General features: G+C 33.5%; 1 protein-coding gene across 4 annotated transcripts in view; it reads left to right on the forward strand.

Annotated features, from left to right (window-relative positions):
- Window positions 1-24381, forward strand: part of LOC114334840 (gem-associated protein 5) — a 284268-nt gene that overhangs the window by 153268 nt on the left and 106619 nt on the right. For all 4 annotated transcript variants that reach the window (XM_028284946.2, XM_028284949.2, XM_028284947.2 and 1 more), the window contains exons 8-9: window positions 6263-6508; window positions 20460-20631. In XM_028284946.2, coding sequence (XP_028140747.2) covers window positions 6263-6508; window positions 20460-20631 — 418 coding nt within the window. The remainder of the gene's footprint in view (window positions 1-6262; window positions 6509-20459; window positions 20632-24381) is intronic.

Raw genomic sequence — 24381 nt, forward strand, 5'->3', positions numbered from 1 at the left:
AAATAATGCGACAGTTTTTCGAAAGTTTGTTGTCTATTGCCCAATGACAACAAATTTGAGTAAAAATGAAGCATTATTTTCTTATTTATTCTTATTGCCGTGTGATATTCGTAAGATTATTTTTTAATACGTATATTATGGATATTTTCTTAAATGTGACAGTTGTCAAAACTAGGAAACTGGTTGCAATTAAACAGAAACAATGTTCTTCTTCTTCAAGTGCCGTCTCCTAATCGGAGGTTGGATATCATCATCACTATCTTTACTCTATCCACCGCTGCTCTAAAGAGTTCTATAGAACTGCATCTAAACCAGTCCCTTAAATTCTTTAACCATGACACTCTCCTTCTTCCTATACTCCTTCCGCCTCTTATCTTTCCCTGTATTATCAGTCTTAGCATTTCATATCGCGGTCCCCTCATTACGTGTCCCAGATATTGTAACTTTCTTATTTTTATTGTGTTTATTATTTCGCATTCTTTACCCATTTCTCGCAGTACTTCCGTGTTCGTTTTCCTCTGTGTCCATGCTATTCTAAGCATTCTTCTGTAACACCACATTTCAAATGACTGTAGCTTATTTATGTGTTCTTGCTTTAATGTCCAGCTTTCAAGTCCATATTGTAGTATCGAGAACACGTAGCATCTCAAAGCTCTTGCTCTCAGTTCTAAGCTAAGGTCTTTGTTGCAGAGAACTGTTTTCATTTTTACAAACGCATTTCTTGCTATTTCTATCCTGGTCCTTATTTCTGTTGTTTGATCATTTTTCTCTGAAATCCAGGTTCCTAGGTATTTGTATTTATCAACCCTTTCTATCGGTACATTTCCCAAATGTATGCTTGTTTGTATGTTTGTTTTCTTAGTTATTATCATGTATTTGGTCTTTTTTATATTCATTTTTAGTCCATATTCTTTACAGAAATTGTTTGTTTTGTTCAGTAGTAGTTAGAGTTGTTCAGCAGAGCTTGCTATAATCACGGTGTCATCTGCATATCTTATGTTGTTAATAGATCTTCCGTTAATTATTATTCCTTCACTTTGAGATAGCAATGCTTCTTCAAAAATGGCTTCACTATATGCATTAAAGAGTAATGGAGACATAATACATCCCTGCCGAACTCCTCTCCTGATTTCAATTTCTGGACTGGGTTCGTTATCTATTACAATTTGTGCTCTTTGATTCCAGTAAAGGTTTGTTATTATTCGTAAGTCCCTTTTGTCTATGTTTTTTGTCTTTAGAATTTGGACTAGTTTTTCATGTCTTACTTTGTCAAAAGCCTTCTCAAAATCAACGTAACAAACATGCACATCCACATTCATGTCCATGCATCTTTGAGCTAACACATTAAAAGCAAATAACGCCTCTCTGGTTCCTAGTCCGTTTCTGAACCCAAACTGACTATCATCTATTCCTTCTTCTAGTTTTTTGTTTATACGACCATGTATTATTTTCAAGAATAATTTGAGAATGTGACTTATTAATGATATTGTTCTGTATTCACTGCAATCTTTAGCGTTTGTATTTTTAGGGATAGCACAAAAAGTTGAGAGTAACCACTGTTTTGGTATGTTTCCTGTTTTGTACACTGTGTTAAACAAGTCTACGATAATGTCTAAGGTTTCATCATTTATACATTTTAAGCTTTCTACTGGGATTTGGTCTGGACCTACTGCTTTACCATTTTTGCTGTTTTTTAATGCCGATTTAATTTCTTCTTTTAATATCTTCAAAACCGTATCATCTTCTACTTCGACTTCCATCTGCTCTGTTCTATTGTCTTTGAACATTTCATTTATGTATTCTGTCAATGTAGAAACAATGTACTTAAAAAAATTCTATCGGTAATTTTCTACAGTAGATAATTCTCAGTATAATTTTAATCTGATTGGATAGAATTAAACACGTGATCAAATATCTTACTATACGATTGGAAGTTAAAATCATTAAAAAATAATCAGTTTAATTTTTATTTCTGCAGCTTTCTATTGGTCAGAATCTGCTATGAATGAAATAATCGCTGTATTTTTTATTTCTGTAGCTTTCCATTGGTCAGAATCTCTATAAATGAAATAATCAAAATTAATATCACACGAAAGTGAGAATAAATTTAAAATAGTGCGACAATTTTTTGAAAATTTGTCGCCTGGCAATAGACCCAAGAGCCCGCAGGGCTCGAGTGACTATTGTCGAATGGAAACAAATTTAAGAAAAAAATTGCAGCTGTATTTTCTTATTGCATACTTGTACGGTGGTAAGCGTAGATTGAGCTACCCTAGTGTTGGGGTTGGATATCAGGAATACACTATGTACTCATAACTACTTTATTTTGGTGAACTAATAACATACAAATGTATTCAGTTGATAGGTGATTACATTATTCTGCTCTAACGGCAGCAAACCCCCAAACCTAACTAACTCGACTGACCCACTAATGACTCGAATCTCAACGTGTTCCCATGTTTATCAAATACTTCTTTCTGTAAATATGTTTGTATATATTTTCGTTATTGTGTCAAATGAATAATCAACCTTGTTTATTTAAGCAAAACGTGCACTTTCGCTAAGGTGTTCCACTTATGCAATTATGCAATTATTGTTTTACAAATAAATATCTAACGAATAGTCGAAGTTTTTCAACCTAATAAAAATATTTATAAAATATATTTAAAAGATATTTAATTGAAAAACTTTTTGGACCATTTTCCTGGTGACACCTCCATGGCTTCTAAAAATTGCAAGCCAGATGGATGCTGCATTGAAGACAAAGGGAGGGAATTCTAAAAAGTTGCAATTCACAACCCCGTCTACAGCTTGGTAAAGTTCCAACGGAAAATGGACCTAGTTACTTTATAGGAGTAATACTAATATTAAATAAAAATGTATACCATTTTTATTCAGTTGCAATGCGAAGCCAAAACTGTCTTAATTTTTACTTAGGTTAGAGAGCGCGTCCAGCACTCTTATCGACGATTTCACCTCTTGTTAGAGGCTCTTCAGAGAATGCATAGGCTGCTATCTCTACTTCAGGTAAAAATCTAGCTAGAGATAGCAGCCTATGCATTCTTCTGAAGAGCCTCTAACAAGAGGTGAAATCGTCGATAAGAGTGCTGGCCTCGCTCTCTAACCTAAGTAAAAATTAAGACAGTTTTGGCTTCGCATTGCAACTGAATAAAAATGGTACACATTTTTATTTTATATTAGTATTACTCCTATAGAGTAACTAGGTCTATTTTCCGTTGGAACTTTACCAAGCTGTAGACGGGGTTGTGAATTGCAACTTTTTAGAATCCCCTCTTGTCTTCAATGCAGCATCCATCTGGCTTTCAATTTTAAGAAGCCATGGAGGTGTCACCAGGAAAATGGTCCTAAAAGTTTTTCAATTAAATATCTGTTAAAAATATTTTATAAATATTTTTATTAGGTTGACAAACTTAGACCTTCACTTAGACTTTCATTTAGCAGATGCCGCTACGCACCTACTACAGTATTTCTCATGATCATCTTTCAGTGCGTCACAGTTTTTCTATTTCTTTCTAACGCATTAAATTGTATGTGACAGAAAAAAAGGCACGTCGGTGATTACATTTCGTCGGTGTCATTTATATAACATTTATTCTAGTTATTCTAGTTGTCGATAGATGGCGCCATAATAAAAAAATATTTTTTTTTAATTAGATAATAATATTACAAATATAATCTGTATAATTTATAAGACTATACAAATCAAAGAAAATACCATTTTATAAATGCAAGAAACACATTTGATTGGTTTTTATTCCAAATTGAAAATAAAATGTGACAACTGTCAGATTTAACTAAAATGTTATGTTAGAATAAATGTCATAAATGTGTATTATCACGGACTTACCCTTTTTCCTATCATTTGTTACGCACTGAAAAATGATCATGAAAAGGACAATACCTTCACGCGTCAGTTGCAATGGGGGGACTAATAAATGTCGAAAATTTTTACCTGGACTAGAGATAGCAGCCTATGCATTCTCTGAAGAGCCTCTAACAAGAGGTGAAATCGTCGATAAGAGTGCTGGCCGCGCTCTCTAACCTAAGTAAAAATTAAGACAGATTTGGCTTCGCATTGCAACTGAATAAAAAGGTATACATTTTTATGTAACGAATACTTTAGTTAATTTAAGGATTTTTAAAAGATCTTAATAATGAGATAAATCCCATTATACTTGCATAATTATTTAATTGTGCTAATAATAGCCAAAATAGTAAGCGTCATTTCTATAGATCTCCAATAATGACAAATGGATTAGAGAAAAGATTTAAACTAAGAGGAATAAACTCAAAAGACAGATTAACACCAAATAATGTCACTATAAAAATCACCAGATTCATCTTCTTTTTTAATTGGCCTTCGGCATTAATCCAGTAATCAGTATCGGACAACTTATGAGATTAATAACAATTCGCTGAAGAGTTGTAAAAAGAAATTTAAAAGTCAATAGTGTCAAAATTTCATAAATGTTAATAGAGTCAAAATTTGATAATTTAGTGGAGTAAACTTGCCTGCGGTTGGACCAATTACAAACAAGCAAAACAGCGCGGTAAACTAAAATCACTCCTCTGAACTGAACTTTAGAGACAAAATTTGATAATTTAGTGGAGTAAACTTGCCTGCGGTTGGACCAATTACAAACAAGCAAAACAGCGCGGTAAACTAAAATCACTCCTCCTAGTTTAAAAACAAGGATAGGTTTTCCCTTTTTGTTGAGTTTGGGATTAAAAAGATAAATTGTGATGAATTTTTAGAAACCCAGTTCTTAATACTACATCGTTTTTATCAGGGTTGGCAAAAACTAAGATTTTTTCAAAAAACCATGTTTTTTGGTTTAAACCAGGTTTATTTGGTTTAAGCCAGGTTTATTTGATACAAAGTATAATAAGTTAAAATACTTTAAAAATCAATAAATTATTTTATAAAATAATAGTAATAAACAATGAAAAAAATGATTATATAGAGAGGATCTAAATTGTGGAATTAATTCATTTTCTCTAAAATGGACGACTTTAGAGAAACTCCCGAAACAGGTCGATTTTTATTTTCAAATTACAATTGTTTGGCATATATTTCATACTAGTGCGTCATCCATCTGAGCGTGGTGACGTAATCGATGATTTTTTTAAATAGGAGTAGGGATTGTGTGGCACCTCATTTGAAAGGGTGCTCAATTCTCTATACAGTAATATAAACATTAATATCATTATTTATACAGGGCGGCCAAAATAATAATTTTTGAATTAAATTAATTGACTAAAAAAAAAAAGAATGTATGCAATTTATTTAACTCAAAATACATTCTATCGCCGTCAGAAAATAGAAAAAAAAAATGTTTATTTGGCAAATAAACATTGCTTTTCGCTTAAATTAAATGTTCAAACTGCCAAGAGGTAGGTGGGAGGCTGTTTGTGATTTAATTTAACCGAAAATAAATGTTTATTTGTGAAATAAACATTTTTTTCTATTTAATGACAGCCGTACAATGTATTTTGAGTTAAATAAATTACATACATTCTTCTTTTTGCGTCAATTAATTTAATTCAAAAATTATTTTTTTGGTCACCCTGTATAAATCATAATATTATCGTTTATATTACTGAATAGAGGATTGAACACCCTTTTAAATGAGGTGCCACACGACCGCTATTCCCATTTAAAAAAATCATTGATTACGTCATCACGCTCAGATGGATGACGTCACTAGTATGAAATATATGCCAAACACTTGTAATTTAAAAATAAAAATCGACCTGTTTCAGGGTTTTTTGTCCAAAGTCGTCCATTTTAGAGAAAATGAATTTATTCCATAATTTAGATCCTCTCTGTATAAAAACACCTTTAAACGTAATAATATTCAAAATAACTATAACAAATAAGTTCGAAAGGAAGACAATATTTTAAGCTGTATTAAAAACTTTAAATAAAAACACCAGTTTGGAGGCTCAATAAAAAACCAGGTTTTTTCTTAAAAAAAAAAGTTAGTTTAAACCAAGGTTTTAAGCATGTTGGCACCCTGCTTTTTATACATCAATAGGAAAAGTATAATTAAAAAACTAATTTTTAATAATTTACAACTTCACAATATGCATTTATCTTATGCTTAACTTTAAATTGTTGTCGCCAAAAGTGTCAGGTGACGACGCTAGGTGTCGCATCAGTCTTGCACGGAGCGAATACTTTGGGTCATATTTTTTTATAATTCGAACAACCAGCTAATATCTTGTGATATTTTTTTAGTGACTCAAAACTTATGAAGGTAATTCACAAAGAGCACTCAGCGTTATTGTTTTCAATGGTCGCTGCTCCAATATTACTTAACGAATATAACTGGCAAGATGGACCAATGGCAACAAACGTTTGGACTACAGCACAAGACCGTCTTCTGATTAATACCGACATCACAAATAAAACTGTTATTTCATGGTATTCAACTCTTGGAGGACATGTGAATGTGGTTCATGTATCACCAGTAGATCCACACAGGTAAGTTTATTTTATTAAAAGTCTCATAGCAGAATCGTAAATTTTTGGAAAACTACCTTTTAGAAATATTTTAATATTTGTTTGTATTTACATATACACTATCAGAAGTCGGGAAATTGAACATATATACAGGAATGGTAATCTGAAAACTGCATATAGCTTGCATAATTAGTACGAAAAGAACAGTATGAGGTTTTTCTGCTAACCGAAAGAGACCGAATATAGTATGAAATTATTATCTACATACAAGCTTGTTTTTAACACCCATTAGCTTGAATTCCGGTTTTGTCAAAATGACATTCAGTTTTGCTAACGGAAATGTCAAATAAACGTTTATTTTTTCATTAGTAATAATTCTGGTTTTATGCGCAAAAAATCAGAATAAAGAAATTGATATTTCAAGTTGAGAAATGGTAACCTTTAAAACTGAACATAAAATTAAAACACATAAAATTCAAATTATGAAATGGCATTATTCTGACAGTAGTGCCGACAGTTCGTGCAATTAATGAAGAACGGGAACAGCGTGAATCTGCCGTATGTAGTCTAGCTGAAATCAATGTTCCTTGTAACAGCACTCTAATTTCAAGAAAAACTGGTATTGGTGCTAAAACTGGTTAAATATCGCTAAAAATTATGGAAAATATGAGGCACATCTGCACAAATTAGGAATAGTTAATTCATCAGTTTGTTTTTGTGATAATGTTTCGATTAGAGATTTGAATCATTATTTTCTTTGAATGCAAAATTTACGAGAGATATATAGAACAATTATATTACAATTTAAAACAAATACAAGTGTATTTTCCAATTAGTATAGAATATCTACTAAGTTGTCATGAAATGAAAATATTTAAATTACTCATTAACTACTTAAAAGAAACAAATATAGTCATTTAAATTAAATAGGTATTAATATAACAAAACTGATAAATTAAGGTTAAAATAAAATAAAAATCTGTGGCTAACGGACCTGCATCCAAGCCATCTTTGCGCCCACACACACACACACACACACACACACACACACACACACACACACACACACACACACACACACACACACACACACACACACACACACACACACACACACACACACACACACACACACACACACACACACACACACACACACACACACACACACACACACACACACACACACACACACACACACACACACACACACACACACACACACACACACACACACACACACACACACACACACACACACACACACACACACACACACACACACACACACACACACACACACACACACACACACACACACACACACACACACACACACACACACACACACACACACACACACACACACACACACACACACACACACACACACACACACACACACACACACACACACACACACACACACACACACACACACACACACACACACACACACACACACACACACACACACACACACACACACACACACACACACACACACACACACACACACACACACACACACACACACACACACACACACACACACACACACACACACACACACACACACACACACACACACACACACACACACACACACACACACACACACACACACACACACACACACACACACACACACACACACACACACACACACACACACACACACACACACACACACACACACACACACACACACACACACACACACACACACACACACACACACACACACACACACACACACACACACACACACACACACACACACACACACACACACACACACACACACACACACACACACACACACACACACACACACACACACACACACACACACACACACACACACACACACACACACACACACACACACACACACACACACACACACACACACACACACACACACACACACACACACACACACACACACACACACACACACACACACACACACACACACACACACACACACACACACACACACACACACACACACACACACACACACACACACACACACACACACACACACACACACACACACACACACACACACACACACACACACACACACACACACACACACACACACACACACACACACACACACACACACACACACACACACACACACACACACACACACACACACACACACACACACACACACACACACACACACACACACACACACACACACACACACACACACACACACACACACACACACACACACACACACACACACACACACACACACACACACACACACACACACACACACACACACACACACACACACACACACACACACACACACACACACACACACACACACACACACACACACACACACACACACACACACACACACACACACACACACACACACACACACACACACACACACACACACACACACACACACACACACACACACACACACACACACACACACACACACACACACACACACACACACACACACACACACACACACACACACACACACACACACACACACACACACACACACACACACACACACACACACACACACACACACACACACACACACACACACACACCACACACACACACACACACACACACACACACACACCACACACACACACAAACACACACACACACACACACGCCCACACGCCCACACGCACACACGCCCACACGCACACACGCCCACACGCAGACACGCCCACACGCACACACGCACACACGCACCCACGCACGCACGCACGCACCCACACACCCACACACCCACACACACACACACACACACACACACACACACACACACACACACACACACACACACACACACACACACAAACACACACACACACACACACATGTTTAAAAAAAAAAAAAACTTTGAAACCGGAAACTTTTAAAAATACAGGAAATGTTGTTGAACACCCGAAGACAATTATTATACAATAGATTGAGCTACTCATTTCCATAGCATTGGCTCTGGATTTTTGTCTCCCCGTCAATGTACATGTCTCGCTTAAAACATTATTGTGACCTACTGATTTAACGACTGCCGTTTTTACTTTCTCTTTTTTCCCCAAAGGTAGGTGTTTTTTCACCAAAAATGTTGTTTTCATAGTGTTAAATAAGCTTCCTGTTCGTCACATTCTCTCGTTTATTTCCATGTCTTGTTTACCATTTGATTCGATTATTACTCCTAGGTATTTAAAATATTCCACTTGCTCTAGTTGTTTCCCGTCTAATTCTATTGCGTGTGTCTTCCTCGTATTAGAAATTATCATTTTTTTTTTGTTTTCTCTGTATTAATTATCATATGTATGTTTGATAGTTCTTCTAGGATTTCAAGGTTGTTCTGTAAGTCTTCTCTGTTTTCTGCTATCAATGCCATGTTGTCTGCAAATAGTAGCTCCGATAGTTGAGTCCGTTTCATATGCCAGTATCCTAATGTTAGTTTTCTCATTCTTCTCTTGGCTTTCTTTATCGCATCATCCAGTACCACAGAGAATAGCAGTGGACTCAGCACGCATCCCAGTTTGACGCCTTGGCTTGTAGTAAATTCTCTGGATTCCTCGTTATTGGATTTTACTGTATTTGTATTATTTTTGTACATATCCTTTATTACTTCTATTATGTGTCTGACGACTCCCCTTTCTTTTAGTGTCTTACATTCGTCCTTTCTTCGGATTCTGTCAAACGCCTTTTCCAGGTCAATGAAACGCATATGTATCTCTCTATTATTCTTGATTACCTTCTCACTTACTTGTCTTAATGTGAATATTAGGTCTTGCGTGCTTCTGTCCTTCCTGAATCCACACTGTGTGTCTTCCAAAGTTTTTTCTATTTGGGTTTTTATTCTTGTGTGTGTCATCGAATTTCCTGACTGTGGACTTAATCCATTAGCCGAACTTATTTTTGCTCTACAGATATTTATCTCACATATTACTATTAAAATAGGATTTTGTATTTTAAAGATATACCTAGATTCTATAACAATAAATGGATAATTTAATCTTTAGCTACAATCATACACATTTATATACATATATCTATATCATAAATATATATTCAAGTATTATTCAATATTATTCTTTATTGTATGTTTTTTTTTATTATTATTATTTTCTTTTTTTTTATTTTTTATTATTTATATATATATATATATATTTTTTTTCTTTCTTTTTTGCTTTCTTTTTTTTTCTTTCTTTTTTTATTTCTTTTTTCTTTCTTTTTTTGTTTTTTTTTTCAATTGTATTATAAGGAATGTCAACAAGGAGTACTTCTGCTCAGGGGTCTTTCAGAGCAATGCACACACACAAGACTAGACCACGGAAAGGTAGGTAGACAAATGGGATAAACACAGGTATTATAGTTTACAATTTTAATTTTATACTAAGTATGTGTTTAATTAGGATCTCATATACACGTTCGTCTAAACTAGATAATATTGTTATTAGATTAAAAGGTCTTTTAATATTGGTTTCTCTATATACTTGATTCATGAATTGATTTATTTCGATTGTCTTTAGTCTACAGTTTAGTATCATGTGTTCTGCAGATCCTAACTCACCACATTCACAAAGATTACTATCACTAAGACCTATTTTAAATTTGTGTTCTGGAATTAGGCAGTGTCCAAATCTAAGTCTGCATATATATGAAACAACGATTTTTTCGCCGTGATAATGATTAAACCACGATTTAGCTGGAATATTTAATTGTATGTTTTTGTAGAATAGCCCTTTTGTTGAGTTGTTATACCATTGTTGCCAGGTTTTGGTTTTATTGCTAGTAATATTAGCGTAAACATCATTTAATGTTAATTTATATTCACTTTCAATTTCTTGTTCGGTAGCCTTCTTAGCTAAAGTATCTACTATTTCATTGTGTTTAAGATTAGAGTGGGCTTTTACCCAACAAAATGATATTTGTTTGCCCTTATCCTTTATTCTTGTCTCTATTATTCTTGTGAATACCTTCCCAGGGATACTTGATATGGTGATACCTCGGTAATTATTACAGTTTCTCTTGTCTCCCTTTTTGTGTATTGGTAATATAATGTCTTTCTTCCAGTCCTTTGGTAATTCTGCTCTATTTATGATATCATTCATTAGTTCTTTCATGCTATCCATTCCCTCTGCCCCCATGAATTTTATCATTTCCGGGGTGATATGATCCTTGCCTGGTGCTTTTCCCAGTTTTACTCTTTCTATTGCTTTCTCTAATTCCGCTCTTGTTATGGATTCCACTTGTCGTTCTTCATTCCTTTCTTGTATCTCCCCTATGTTGTCCGTGTCTGCATGAGTTAGCTCTTTGAAATGTTGTCTCCATCTTTCTATTATTTGTTTTTCTTCTGTTAGTACGTTTCCATTCTTGTCTTTTATATTCGACATCGTGTGCTCTTTCTTTTGTCTGAGTTGTTTTAATGCGCCGTAGAAGAGTTTTTGGTTTTCCCTATAATTTTTTGTCCAAATCTCTCCCATGACCTTTCCTTTCCTGCTTTCACTGCTATTTTAACCTCTCCTTTTTTATATGCCTCGTAATCTTCCGGGTGTTTTGTGCTTAGGTATCTCTTCCATTTGTCTTTTTTGTTCTTTATTTTCTCTCGTATTTCTTCCGTCCACCATTCCGTTCTCCTCATGTTAGTATTTGCTATTTTTGCTTTCCCGCAAGTTTCCTCAGCTGCTTTGATTATGCTGGTTTTTAGAAATTCCCATTTTTCTTTTATATTTGTATTTTTTGCCCTACCTTTCAGAGTATTATCTAATTTTCTTGGAATTTCTTCGTTTAATTTGTAACTTTTTATTTTTTCGTTTACTACCTTTCTTCTCTTTTCTTCTTTTTCCTCTGTTGTTCTCATTCTCATTATTACTAGATGGTGGTCACTGCCAATCTCTGAGCCTCTTTTCACTTTCGTATTCTGTACTCTTTTTCATTTGTTGCTGCTTACCAAAAAGTAATCTATGATTGATTTTTCGTTTCTGCTGTCTTGTACTCTCGTGTATTTGTGTACTTCTTTATGTTTAAATTTTGATTTTTTTTAACTAGTTAGTTCTCCATACATATTTCTATTATTCTTTCACCATTTCTGTTTACTATTTCTTCTCCTTCTTTCCCATGCACTCCTTTATTCCGCTGTTGTTGTTTCCGACTCTACCGTTTATATCTCCCATTACAATTATGTTTTCTTCCCCATTATCAATTTGCATTTGGAGCTCCTCGAAAAATTTATCTTTCTCTTCCTTTCTTGCATCTTCATTTACTCCGTAGGCTGTTATTATTGTCCATATTTCTTCCATCAGTTTCATTTTCACCGATAATATTATCTCTCCTTTTTCTGCAATCTAGATTTCCCCCGTCTTCTTATTTTCATCCTTGTTTACCTGTGCATTATCTTTTGCCTATCGCTTTTCCTATTCATTGGCGTGGTCGTCATTGTTGTGGGTCCGGTCTCATTATTTTCTATTACTTTTTTGGAGTCCTTTCCCCGATATTTCTGTGAATTTGTATAATTTTCTCATTATTATGATCCCATTTCCACTCCTTCCCATTAATCTCCAGTTTCATATATCCTGTCTTCGTAGTACTACCTTTGTCTTTTTTTTCTTTTGCCATTTTTCTAATTTTTGCTTGTATTTCCCTTTCCTTTCTTGTTAAATCGGATTCTATAATCACCTTTTGTCCCTGTAGATTCTTCAGTTTTCCTTTGTTTTTTGTACACTTAGCTTATCCATTAGGTTTTCCATTTCTGCTACAAAGATTTGGTCTCCGATCTTCACCGCTCCTCTCAGTTTGACCTGTAATTTCAGATTTCTTCCTATGAAGTGTTCTACTGACTCCTTTACTGGCTTTCCGTCGTTAGGATCCAGTGTTAGGCCTTTTAATACTATATTATTTCTCCGTCTATCTTTTTCCAATTGTTCTATTCTTTTGTTTGCCATTTTTAAACCTTCCAATTTTTCGTTTTTTTTTTCTTTTAGCTCCTTAATATATTCCATCGTTTCCTGTTGATCTTTCCGTGTGGTTCTTATTTCTGCCATCATTTTATCATTTTTCCACATAACTTCCCGCATCATTTTTATCATCTCTTCATTTGTTTCGTTGCTTTTATTCGGTGTTCGTCTCGTCATGTTACTCTTTTCAAAATACAATTCATCTTATTTATATTTTTTATTCTTAGATTCTTCGTGGCTACTATCTTCGTTCCTTCTATTGGTTTCTTTTCGGATTGTTCCGCCACTGGCTATTTTAAATTAAATGTTAGATGTTATCCTCAGCACTAATATCAATATTATTATATACACTTTAAAGTTTATTTTTATTTCGCACAAGTACACTTTTTAATGTTGTTCTGAAGCTATTTCCTTGTGGCATTTTTATAATTACGTATTTTTTATGGGAAATAAGCCACAATTTTACTAAAAAATGAATTTATTAACGTTTCGAAGCCCAAATCGGGTTTCGTTGTCAAAATACAAAATACTATTTTTTTTATTAAATAGTATTATAAATTTTTATAAAATACTATTTTATAAAATAGTATTTTGTATTTTGACAACGAAACCCGATTTGGGCTTCGAAACGTTAATAAATTCATTTTTTAGTAAAATTGTGGCTTATTTCCCATAAAAAATACGTAATTACACTTTTTAACTTTAACGATTATCGATAGGTCTTTTAAAAACCGGTGTTTTATTGCGATAGTTTCGATTCCGAAATTACCTTATCGCCAACACACCGGCCGCACAACCTCTCGCCTCGCCTGCCAATCTCGGACTCCACTCCGCCAGTTGGTGACCCCTGCCCTATAGTCAGATAATTTTGTTCCATACATGTACTATATTAATACTAGATATAATTGTTCCATTTTATCTTTGCCCAAAAGTCATGGTTGAAGTTCAAACAAGTTAAATCAAAACATAAAGTAAAATGTACGTCGATGTGTAATATCATTTATACGTATTGTCAATGTAATAATTAAGAAATGGCTATTATCCCGGTGGACGTATTTTATGAAGTTACTTTATTGAAATTGTTTCACTATTGAGGAGATTGATGGACTCAACATTAAACACCTTGAACATCATACCGACTATTACATTTGTTTTTAAACCAGGAGGAGTAAACTAAAAAGACAGATTCACACCCAAGAAAGTCACTAGAAAAATCCCAAATACATCTTCTTTTTAGCTGATCATATTGGCCTTCGACGATAATCTATAAATATTATAATATTATACTAATACGTCGCTAACGAGTTCTGTTTTTTTTTATATATAAAACAGACTAAAAACCTAAAAATTAATAGACGAAGAGGCAGCGCTGAAAAATCTCTTTGAATTTACTAAAGCTAGATTTTTCACAGTTGATTACTGTGATTGTATAGAGAAACATACTGCGGTTAAGCGAAACGTAGAACAGGGGTTACTGAGAGGGTATCAAAGTTGCTTTCCTACGAAGTAATTAAATCCATTTACTAAGCCTGAAAATCAGTACACACATTCTAAATTGAATATAAATAAAAGTTATTATAGTCGGTCAGCTGTATGACGGGACAGAGCCGGTCGGTCGGCCCCAATGAATGTACAGGGTTATTCACTATATTTTGACCCCCTTGTAAACTGCTTTATTTACAGAATTATAAAAAATGTAAAATACAAAAGTTATTCGATTTTTTAATTATGTATCATTTTTGACATATATATCGTACTAGTGACGTCATCCATCTGGGCGTGATGACGTAATCGACTATTTTTTTAAATGAAAATAGGGGTCGTGTGCTAGCTCATTTGAAAGGTTATTCAATTCTCTATACAGTACTATAAACATTAAGATCATTATTTATACAGGGTGTCCAAAAACTTTTGTATTTGTATTGTATTGAAAAAATCGAATGACTTTTGTATTTTACATTTTTTTCTAATTCTGTAAATAAAGAAGTTTACAAGGGGGTCAAAATATAGTGAATAACCTTGTACATTCACTGGTTCCTACGGACCGGCTCTGTCCCGTCATACAGCTGACCGACTATAATAATTTTTATTTATATTTAATTTAGAATGCGTGTACTGATTTTCAGGCTTAGTAAATGGATTTAATTACTTCGTAGGAAAGCAACTTTGATACCCTCTCAGTAACCCCTGTTCTACGTTTCGCTTAACCGCAGTATGTTTCTCTATACAATCACAGTAATCAACTGTGAAAAATCTAGCTTTAGTAAATTCAAAGAGATTTTTCAGCGCTGCCTCTTCGTCTATTAATTTTTAGGTTTTTAGTCTGTTTTATATAAAAAAAAAACAGAACTCGTTAGCGACGTATTAGTATAATATTTTCAGCCTTAGTAAATGGAAAAGGTTGTCAAAACCAAACTTTCAATATAATGGGTTACCACGACGACGACATTGGTTTCCATGACGACGATTTAAAACCATTGTAATTGTCTACTGATTTGACTTTTAAATATTATGTCAAAATCATTTTATTTCATCGCATCGCATTATATTATTGCGTTAATTTCATTAAAACATGAACACAATAAGATATATTTGAGATAAATTAGTAAATAATATCTAAATATTAGTTTATTGCATGTATTATAGTATAACATAATGCCATATTAGAAGGTATTCTACTTTCCCGCACGCGGTGCGGGAAAATGTACTTTCACGCACGCCGTGCGGGAAAATGTACTTTCACGCACGCCATGCGGAAAAATGTACTTTCACGCACGCCGTGCGGGAAAGTGCAACTTTCGGAAACGAAATGCGTGCGGGAAAGTGGCTGTTTAAGCACGGCCGTAGAAAAAGAGATTTTTCAGCGCTGCCTCTTGGAATATAAAGGAAGAACGCAGAAAATACAAAGAATCGCTGGTATAACTTAATTAACCTATGAAATGCCAATAGTGTCAAACAGGGGCGTCATTTGGGCAGACAGGGGGGGCATTTGCCCCCCCTGGCCCTAAAAAATGACTGAAATTTACAAAAAATACATCAATATTCATCATAACATCATATATAATGTATAATATATATAGTGCTTGCCCCCCCCCCCCCCCAAACAAAATTTCAAATGACGCTCCTGGTGTCAAAATTTGATAACAATGGAGTAAACTTGCCTGAGGTTGGACCAGTTACAAACAAGCTTTACGGCGCCGGAAATTTGAATTACTCCTCTTAGTTTAAAAACAGACTATAGTACCTGTAAAGATAAGTATAGAACGGTAATAAATAAATTAAGAGCCCAGGTGCAAATATTTTACGGCTATCCCTACTTTTTCTTTCTTTACACGACAAATTACGTGTAGTAAAATTCTCACTGGTATGGATATGTACATAAACATTACTTGACAATGAAATTGTCACCATTAACTTAAATATGACTTTGGAACATTCTTGGATAACTGTTACTTGCATAATCGCTTAAATTGTTAATTTAGTTAATTATATGATAATTTTTTCACTAACTATGTATTCAGTGATTATAATAATAATTTATATAATATGCAATAAAAACTAATACTCGAGAAAAGAGAAAAAGTTATTTTTTTAATAATATATGGTTACTATGGAACGCTTAGATAAATTTTGAAAACATCTTTAAGAGTAAACAGTAGCGATCAACAGGTATAATAGCAATAAAATATAACTTTGGGAGATAGTATCATAAACTTTGGCAACATTGGTAATCTTTGACATTATGTAAGATTAATATTATTGACAATTTAACTCATAGGCGCGCTAAATGGAAGTAACCGAAAACAATTTTGTTATTAGTAAATAAATATTTATAAAAATAAACCAAAATGGGTGAAAATTTTATGTTAACATAGGTATTTGTACGAAATAATAATAATAAATAATAATTTCATTGTGAAGCGAAACGAGAGCAGTCTTATTTTATTTAGTTCATAGAGCGCCAAAGGCACTCTAGAACACCCTTTAACCCTTCTTAGGGTCCCATCAGAGGTGCATATTTCATTCTCTTTGAACTACTAAAATTCGGGCTACCGTTATCGGTTCACAACGAAATGATGGCATGAATGCCGTGGCGGTATCTGCTAAAGACGAACGAAAGTTTTACTTCTAATATTAACAATATCAAAAATAAAATAAAACTTATTAGAACTAGTCTTCTGGTTAAACCAATCGTGGCTTGTGGCTTCTAAAATTTGCAAGCCAACGAATTGCCGGAGCTAAGAAGGCCGAGGGAAATCTACCAGGTTAAGTCGTACTTCATGGAATGATTATTTATTATTTTGATTAGTTCTACTCGTAATCTGAGTATTCGGAACTAAGCTTTGTTGGAATTTTACCGTGCTGGACAGGCGGGAAGTGAGATGCAGCCTGATAGATCTTCCTCGGCATTGTTAGCTCCTGCACTTTTTATAAAAATACACTTTCTTCAATTTTTTTATTCGATACCTAGATTTTGTGTCATTTTGGAACTACTAATGAAATAAAAAATTTTAGTAGTTCCAAAATGACACAAAATCTAGGCATCGGATAAAAAAGTTTATTTGAAGAAAGTGTATTTTTTTGTTCTTCTTAATGGCGGTACAGGCTCGTTTTTTTAATATTGTATTTAATTACAGAGTAATTTTCACATATTAATATATTTTTCAAATTAGGCTCTGTACAGCCATTCTTTATTTGATTACGAATACGTGTGCCAAAAATCTCGAAAAAATATTCAAAATTACAGCCGCAATCTTGGAACGCGTTTTTGCTACCTGTTGATCGCTACTGTATCACCTTTAGCAAAAATAAATTTTTTCGGGTTCAAAAATTGCAATTTTTCGATTTTAAGTTCAACCGCGTTTATCTCGAAAACTATGCATCCTACGAAAAAACTTGTCAGAACAGTTTTTGCTTAGAATGACCCAAAAAATACAAAAAAATGTTTTGTTTCAAACAAGTTCTTTGTTTAGAACAATCTTATCGACATCCGGATCAACTGTTAGATGTCAAGATACATAAAAAAATCTTGGGTAAGACCATCTGAATAAAGGAGGCCGTTGTACCCCCTTGGCGACAGGACTATGAATATCTACCTAAAAAAAATTGGCATTTGTACTGTAGTCAGGATTTCTGTACCTAAACATAGATTTATTACGAATTTCATTTTCATGGGAAACAACTTTTCACACTTTTTTTATGTATGACAGCAGTAGATTACTTCTCATAGGTACTTACATTGTTAAAATTTGTGGTGGCTCCAATTTCGATGTTCTCATAATTTTGGCACGGCTTTTAATGGACTTTTTCTTGGAATTATTCGCTTTATTTGTCATTTGATTAACTTTTCCCATTTCGTTAAACTATTGATAATATGTTAAAAATAAAATATCCTCTTAAAACGTTATACTCGCATTAGAATTCGAAATGTTTTTACGTAAAATATACTTACCTACCTACATAGAACTGAACTAAAACACAATTAACAACAATCTATTATTTCAAAGAGGCCAACAACTTATACAACAACAACAAAAATATAATAAATAACTATCAATAAACACTATTTTCCTATGAAACAACTATAACGAATTCTTAAATTAACACACTACTGCACTGGACTGATATTGATAAAGATGACATAACAAATTAGAGAAAATCTGACGCAGGTTTGTCAAAATGACACTGATAATTTCTCTATGTTGCCTAATTAGTTATTTAGTTATAATATGTTCGATTTCTTGTTAGAAATAAAAAATTTTAGTAGTTCCAAGATTACACAAAATCTAGGCATGCGATAAAAAAGTTTATTTGAAGAAAGTTTATTATTTTTTTCTTCTTAATGGCGGTACAGGCTCCTTTTTTCAATATTTTATTTAGTTATAGAGTAATTTCCACGTACTAACATATTTCTAAAATTGGGCTCTGTACCGCCATTCTTTATTATATTACGAATATGTGTGCCAAATATCTCAACAAAATATTCAAAATTAGAGCCGCAATATTGGAACGCGTTTGCTGCTACCTGTTGCTCGCTACTGTAGCCTCTTAATAACAAAATACTTGGATCACAGAATATATCCTGGTGTATTCTCTGCTTGGAATCTTCCATAAATAATAAACAAATACCTTTTTATTAATTTCACGTCTTAAATAAATTATTTTGTCAAATACATTATCAATATTATTTAACAAACAACTCAAAATATTCCTGAAGCCGTGTCAAATATGTCAAATTGTCACTGTCTTGTCAGCACATTCTGTTCGCCTGAATGAGTTTGTTGTATGACAAAGATAGCGAATGTTCGATTTGGAAAATATTACCACGGACATGATGTTCATTGTTTTCGAAAAAAACTAATAAATATTTTTGAAAAATTTAAACGCAGAATGGAAGACAAAATTATTACCTAGGGCCTAAAGTCCCTTAGAATAAATAAAAAGTTCCTTTGGAATGAGATTCTTTTTAGTTTTTCACACCTGTAACTTATTATAATAAATATTATAAAAGTCTTCAGGGACTTTTGGCCCTCGGCAATAACGTAATCTTTCATTCTGAGTTTAAATTTTTCAAAAATACTTATTAGTTTTCTCAGGATTCGAAAAAAAAATAAATCCAATTTAAATAGCATTGAAACCGAAAGTTTGCGCCTATCCCCTTAATACTTTATACATTAATACATTAATATTAATACACCTTAATACATTAATTAAATAAAAAAGTCACAACGACAAAGTTAATATTGTTAAGATTTGAAGGGACCAGTGGAAAAACATGATAAGCGCCAATTTATTGCGCTTTTAATTTGATTTAATTTTGAGGTTTTAGAAAATTATACTACGTCCCTTTTACTTAATACTAATTTAAAGTAATAGTTAGTTAATATGTATCTATCTAACAATAAATGAGATTTAAATTATTAGATTATAATATATTAGGATATATGATTTTGGTACTAATTAAAATGACAAAATTTATACGATTTTAGATTAGCTATTGGTACTGCAGACGGATATGTTAAAATTATGGATTTGAGTCGACCTCACATTAAGCATTTATGCATGACCCCCTTCTACCAACGAATCCAAAGTAGGGTAACTGCACTCGCTTGGCATCCTACCAACGAATCTATATTAGCCTTTGGAACGGGAGAAGGAAGGGTAAGGAATATTACTTCTTATTAGGATATAATATTGTATTATAATAATATATTTGCATTTTTTCATCAGTCACATTATAATTAAGATAATAGATCAGATCAAGCGACTAAGAAGGATAAATATTAATAAGGTGTTGCTATTTAAATAAATTCACACTTGAAGTGATGGTAAAGCGAACTCTAGAAATTACAAAGCCAATTTTTTTACCAGTTCATACTGATATTTTTAATATTTTACCCTCTTCTTCTCTTGACGCTATAAGCCAATCTTTTACGGGATGTAAAAGATGGACGGATCCACTGATTCTTTTTCCTATGTGCTTCCATCTCTGGATTACGTTTAAAACTCGGTTATCCGCAAATTCTTTCTAATTTACCAAGCCGGTTTTCATCATCAGGGCTTTTCATTCCGGATGGAAGGCTTGTATGACTTGGCTTTCGTTACAATTTTCTTCCACTCATTTCGATATGTGCATAGTTCCCTCCAGTTTCTCACTTCCAGAATTTTGATATCTCTCATGACCTGGTCCTCCCATCTCTCTCTGGGCCTTCCCCTTGATCTTTCAATTTCTGGTTTCCATATGGTGAATTTCTTAATCAGTAGGTCGTTTTTCCTTCTCTCTATGTGTCCCAGCCATCTCAGCCTCTGCGCTTTTATAAATCTAACTATATCTTCTCCCTTCATTATGTCTCTTAGTTCATGGTTCATTCTTCTTCTCATTTCTCCGTTGTCCATTCTTATCGGGCTCATAATCCGTCTGAGGATTTTCCTTTCGAATATTCTCAATTTTTCTTCATCCTTTTCCGTGAGGCACATTATCTCAGCTGCGTACGTAACTACTGGTCTGATTGCAACTCTGTATATTTTCAGTTTTGTATTTCTGCAAAAGTTCTTGTCCTTCATAAGCCTATGATATCTCCAGTATGTTTTGTTGCCTGCTAGTGTTCGCTCCGTTACTTCTTCACTTCTGTTGTTTTGGCCATTCACTCCCAAATATTTAAATTGTTTCACTCTTCAAAAGTGTAGTTTTCTATTTTGATTTCTCTTGTCCTGTTATCATATCTTCTAGAGCAGAGTAGATATTTTGTTTTTCCTTCGTTAATTTCTAGACCTGTTTTCCGTGCTTCCTTTGCCAGGATTGTTACTGCTTCTTTTAATCTTTCCTGGTCTCTTCACATAAGAACTAAATCATCTGCATAATATGCAATTGTTTGTGTTGAGGAGTGGGCTATTGGGACCGTGCAAGTTCGGAAAAGCGGCACCTGGTTTCATAGCTCAGCAGCATTTTTCGCAATTTTAATTATATTGGCCAATTATATTAGTCCTGGTTGCTGGATAATTGTCAAGGCCATGCCCAAAAAAATTATAAGAAGAAAAAGTAAGATGAGGTAATGTTATTAAAAGATCAACAATTGTATGTAGTAAATAATAGAGAGATATTGCAAATTTAACACAACCTACGTTTCTCTATTTACACCGCGCTATTTTGACAGAACTGACATTTCTCAGACGTTTCATAAATGCAGATATTGCTCAACATTTTGGTTGCGGTATTTTACGGCTAGATTAAGATTAGTTGTTTGTCTAATTTGTGTGCAATTTAAAATTGATCAAGAGTTAGAAGCTCTCATTTTGGCTAATGCTAATGATGAAGACATCGGGTTTATCATCTTGCATAACATTCTGGGAGATGAACATAATATTACATGCTCAAAAACCAGAATTTAATTTAGATGGAAGGAAGGTTTGTATTTTCTTCCAAATACCGAGCAAGAGAAACAAATGATCCTTGAATGTTCTTATAAATAAAAGATTTTTCTGTTGCACTCTTCATGTTTTCCTGAAATAGAACTACCGTCCAATTTTCTGGAGAGGTCAATGGATTTTGACATAAAACTTGTTTTAATAAACACAAATCGTCATCAGACGTAAATCTAATTCGTTTGTTACTACTGTCTGAGGTACTCATTTTAGCAAATTATTACGAATAAATTTGGTTTAAATGAAAGACAAACAACAAACATAACCTGAAAAGAAAATAGCGCAACTAATACCGAACAGCGTAACGACTCCCCTAATAACGGCAGGCCGTATTTCCAATAAAGCAGCCTAGGCCAAATATCACAACTGCGTATGCTGTACTGTCAGAATAACGCGTGCTGTAATACAGCAAGTGCAAAAGTGACTCTGCAATATCTCTCTAATATTAGTTATTAAAATGCAGTACTGCAAGAAAAATACAATTAATTAAATTTACTTTTATATAATAATTGCATATCATATCAATATTGTTAGGGCAGTCAATGAAAGCAAGAACAGGTTATTACCTCCGAATTCTATCTTACTGCATGGATTTTAATGAAATTTTAGGAATAGCCTGAAAATATCTCCTTATTGAAAGTCTACCCTATGCCGATGTGTGCTTTTGTCTTGGGGGCGGTTCCCACCCCTTCACGGTGGTGGAAAATTTTTTGGTTAAATAACTACGGAAGTTGCTAGAGAACCCAATTCTAAGCAAAAACTGTTCTATAATTTTTTTTTTCGAAAACTCGATACTTTTTGAGTTATTCGTGGTTGAAAATTGGCCATTTTCATTGAAATATAACACCTTTTCAAACTGTTTTTTGCGAATACCTTAAAAACAATGCATCTAACTAAAAAAATATATAAAACATTTTTGTAGCTCATAAAAAACAAAGAGATTCGGTCCTTCTTCAATCTTCTAGTTATAACACAAAAAGAGATATGGTAGGTAAAAAGAGTTTGTTTTTTTGGTGCATGCTCAAAGCAGTGTATTCAACTTGAAATAACAGAGAAACGGTCGATTTTATGTATATAATGCTACCAATACCTTTTATTGTGCTTGAAAAGTCCTTTCAAATAAGCAATATTAAATGTCGATTACATTCAAACTAAGCGAGATATGTTGCAAAAAATTGATGACTAACGAATTTTAAGAAAAAATTGAGATGTATATTTAACCCCTCACCCACAAGAATTTAAATGCATCGTTTTCCTTCTACAATACATTTTACTACAGTGTCATTTTTATGTTCAAAAAGTTGAGCGGGTTTAAAATGAATGGTTTTTTAAAAAATAAGATCAAATTATAGAGCGCATATTTAAATTTTCTTAAAAATCTTCTTTTTCTCCATGTAATTTGAAAATGATAAGAGATACTGTTATAAAAAATAAAATCAAAATGTTTATCTAGAAGAAACCTTCATTTTTGTATGGCATCTTTTTTTGGCATCTCTTATCATTTTCGAGTTACATGGAGAAAAAGGAAGATTTTTAAGCAAATTTAAAAATGTGCTCAATAATTTGATCTTATTTTTTTCAAATACCATTCATTTTAAACCCGCCGAACTTTTTGAACATAAAAAGAACACTATAGTAAAATGTATTGTAGAAGGAAAACGATGCATTTAAATTTTTGTGGATGAGGGGTTAAATATACTTCTCATTTTTTTCTTAAAATAAGTTAGTCATCAAATTTTTTACAGTTTATCTCGCATAGTTTGAATGTAATCTACATTTAATATTGCTTATTTTAAAGGTCTTTTCAAGCACAACAAAAGTTATTGGTAGCATTATACACCTAAAATCGACCGTTTCTCTGTTTTTTCAAGTTAAATACACTGATTTGAGCATGCACCAAGAAAACAAGTTGGTTTCACTTACCATATCTCTTTTTGTGTTATAACTAGAAGATTCATAAAGGAAAGAATCTCTTTGTTATTTTATAAG

Source organism: Diabrotica virgifera, chromosome 3 (assembly GCF_917563875.1).
Source record: "Diabrotica virgifera virgifera chromosome 3, PGI_DIABVI_V3a".
Taxonomy (NCBI): Eukaryota; Metazoa; Arthropoda; class Insecta; order Coleoptera; family Chrysomelidae; genus Diabrotica; species Diabrotica virgifera.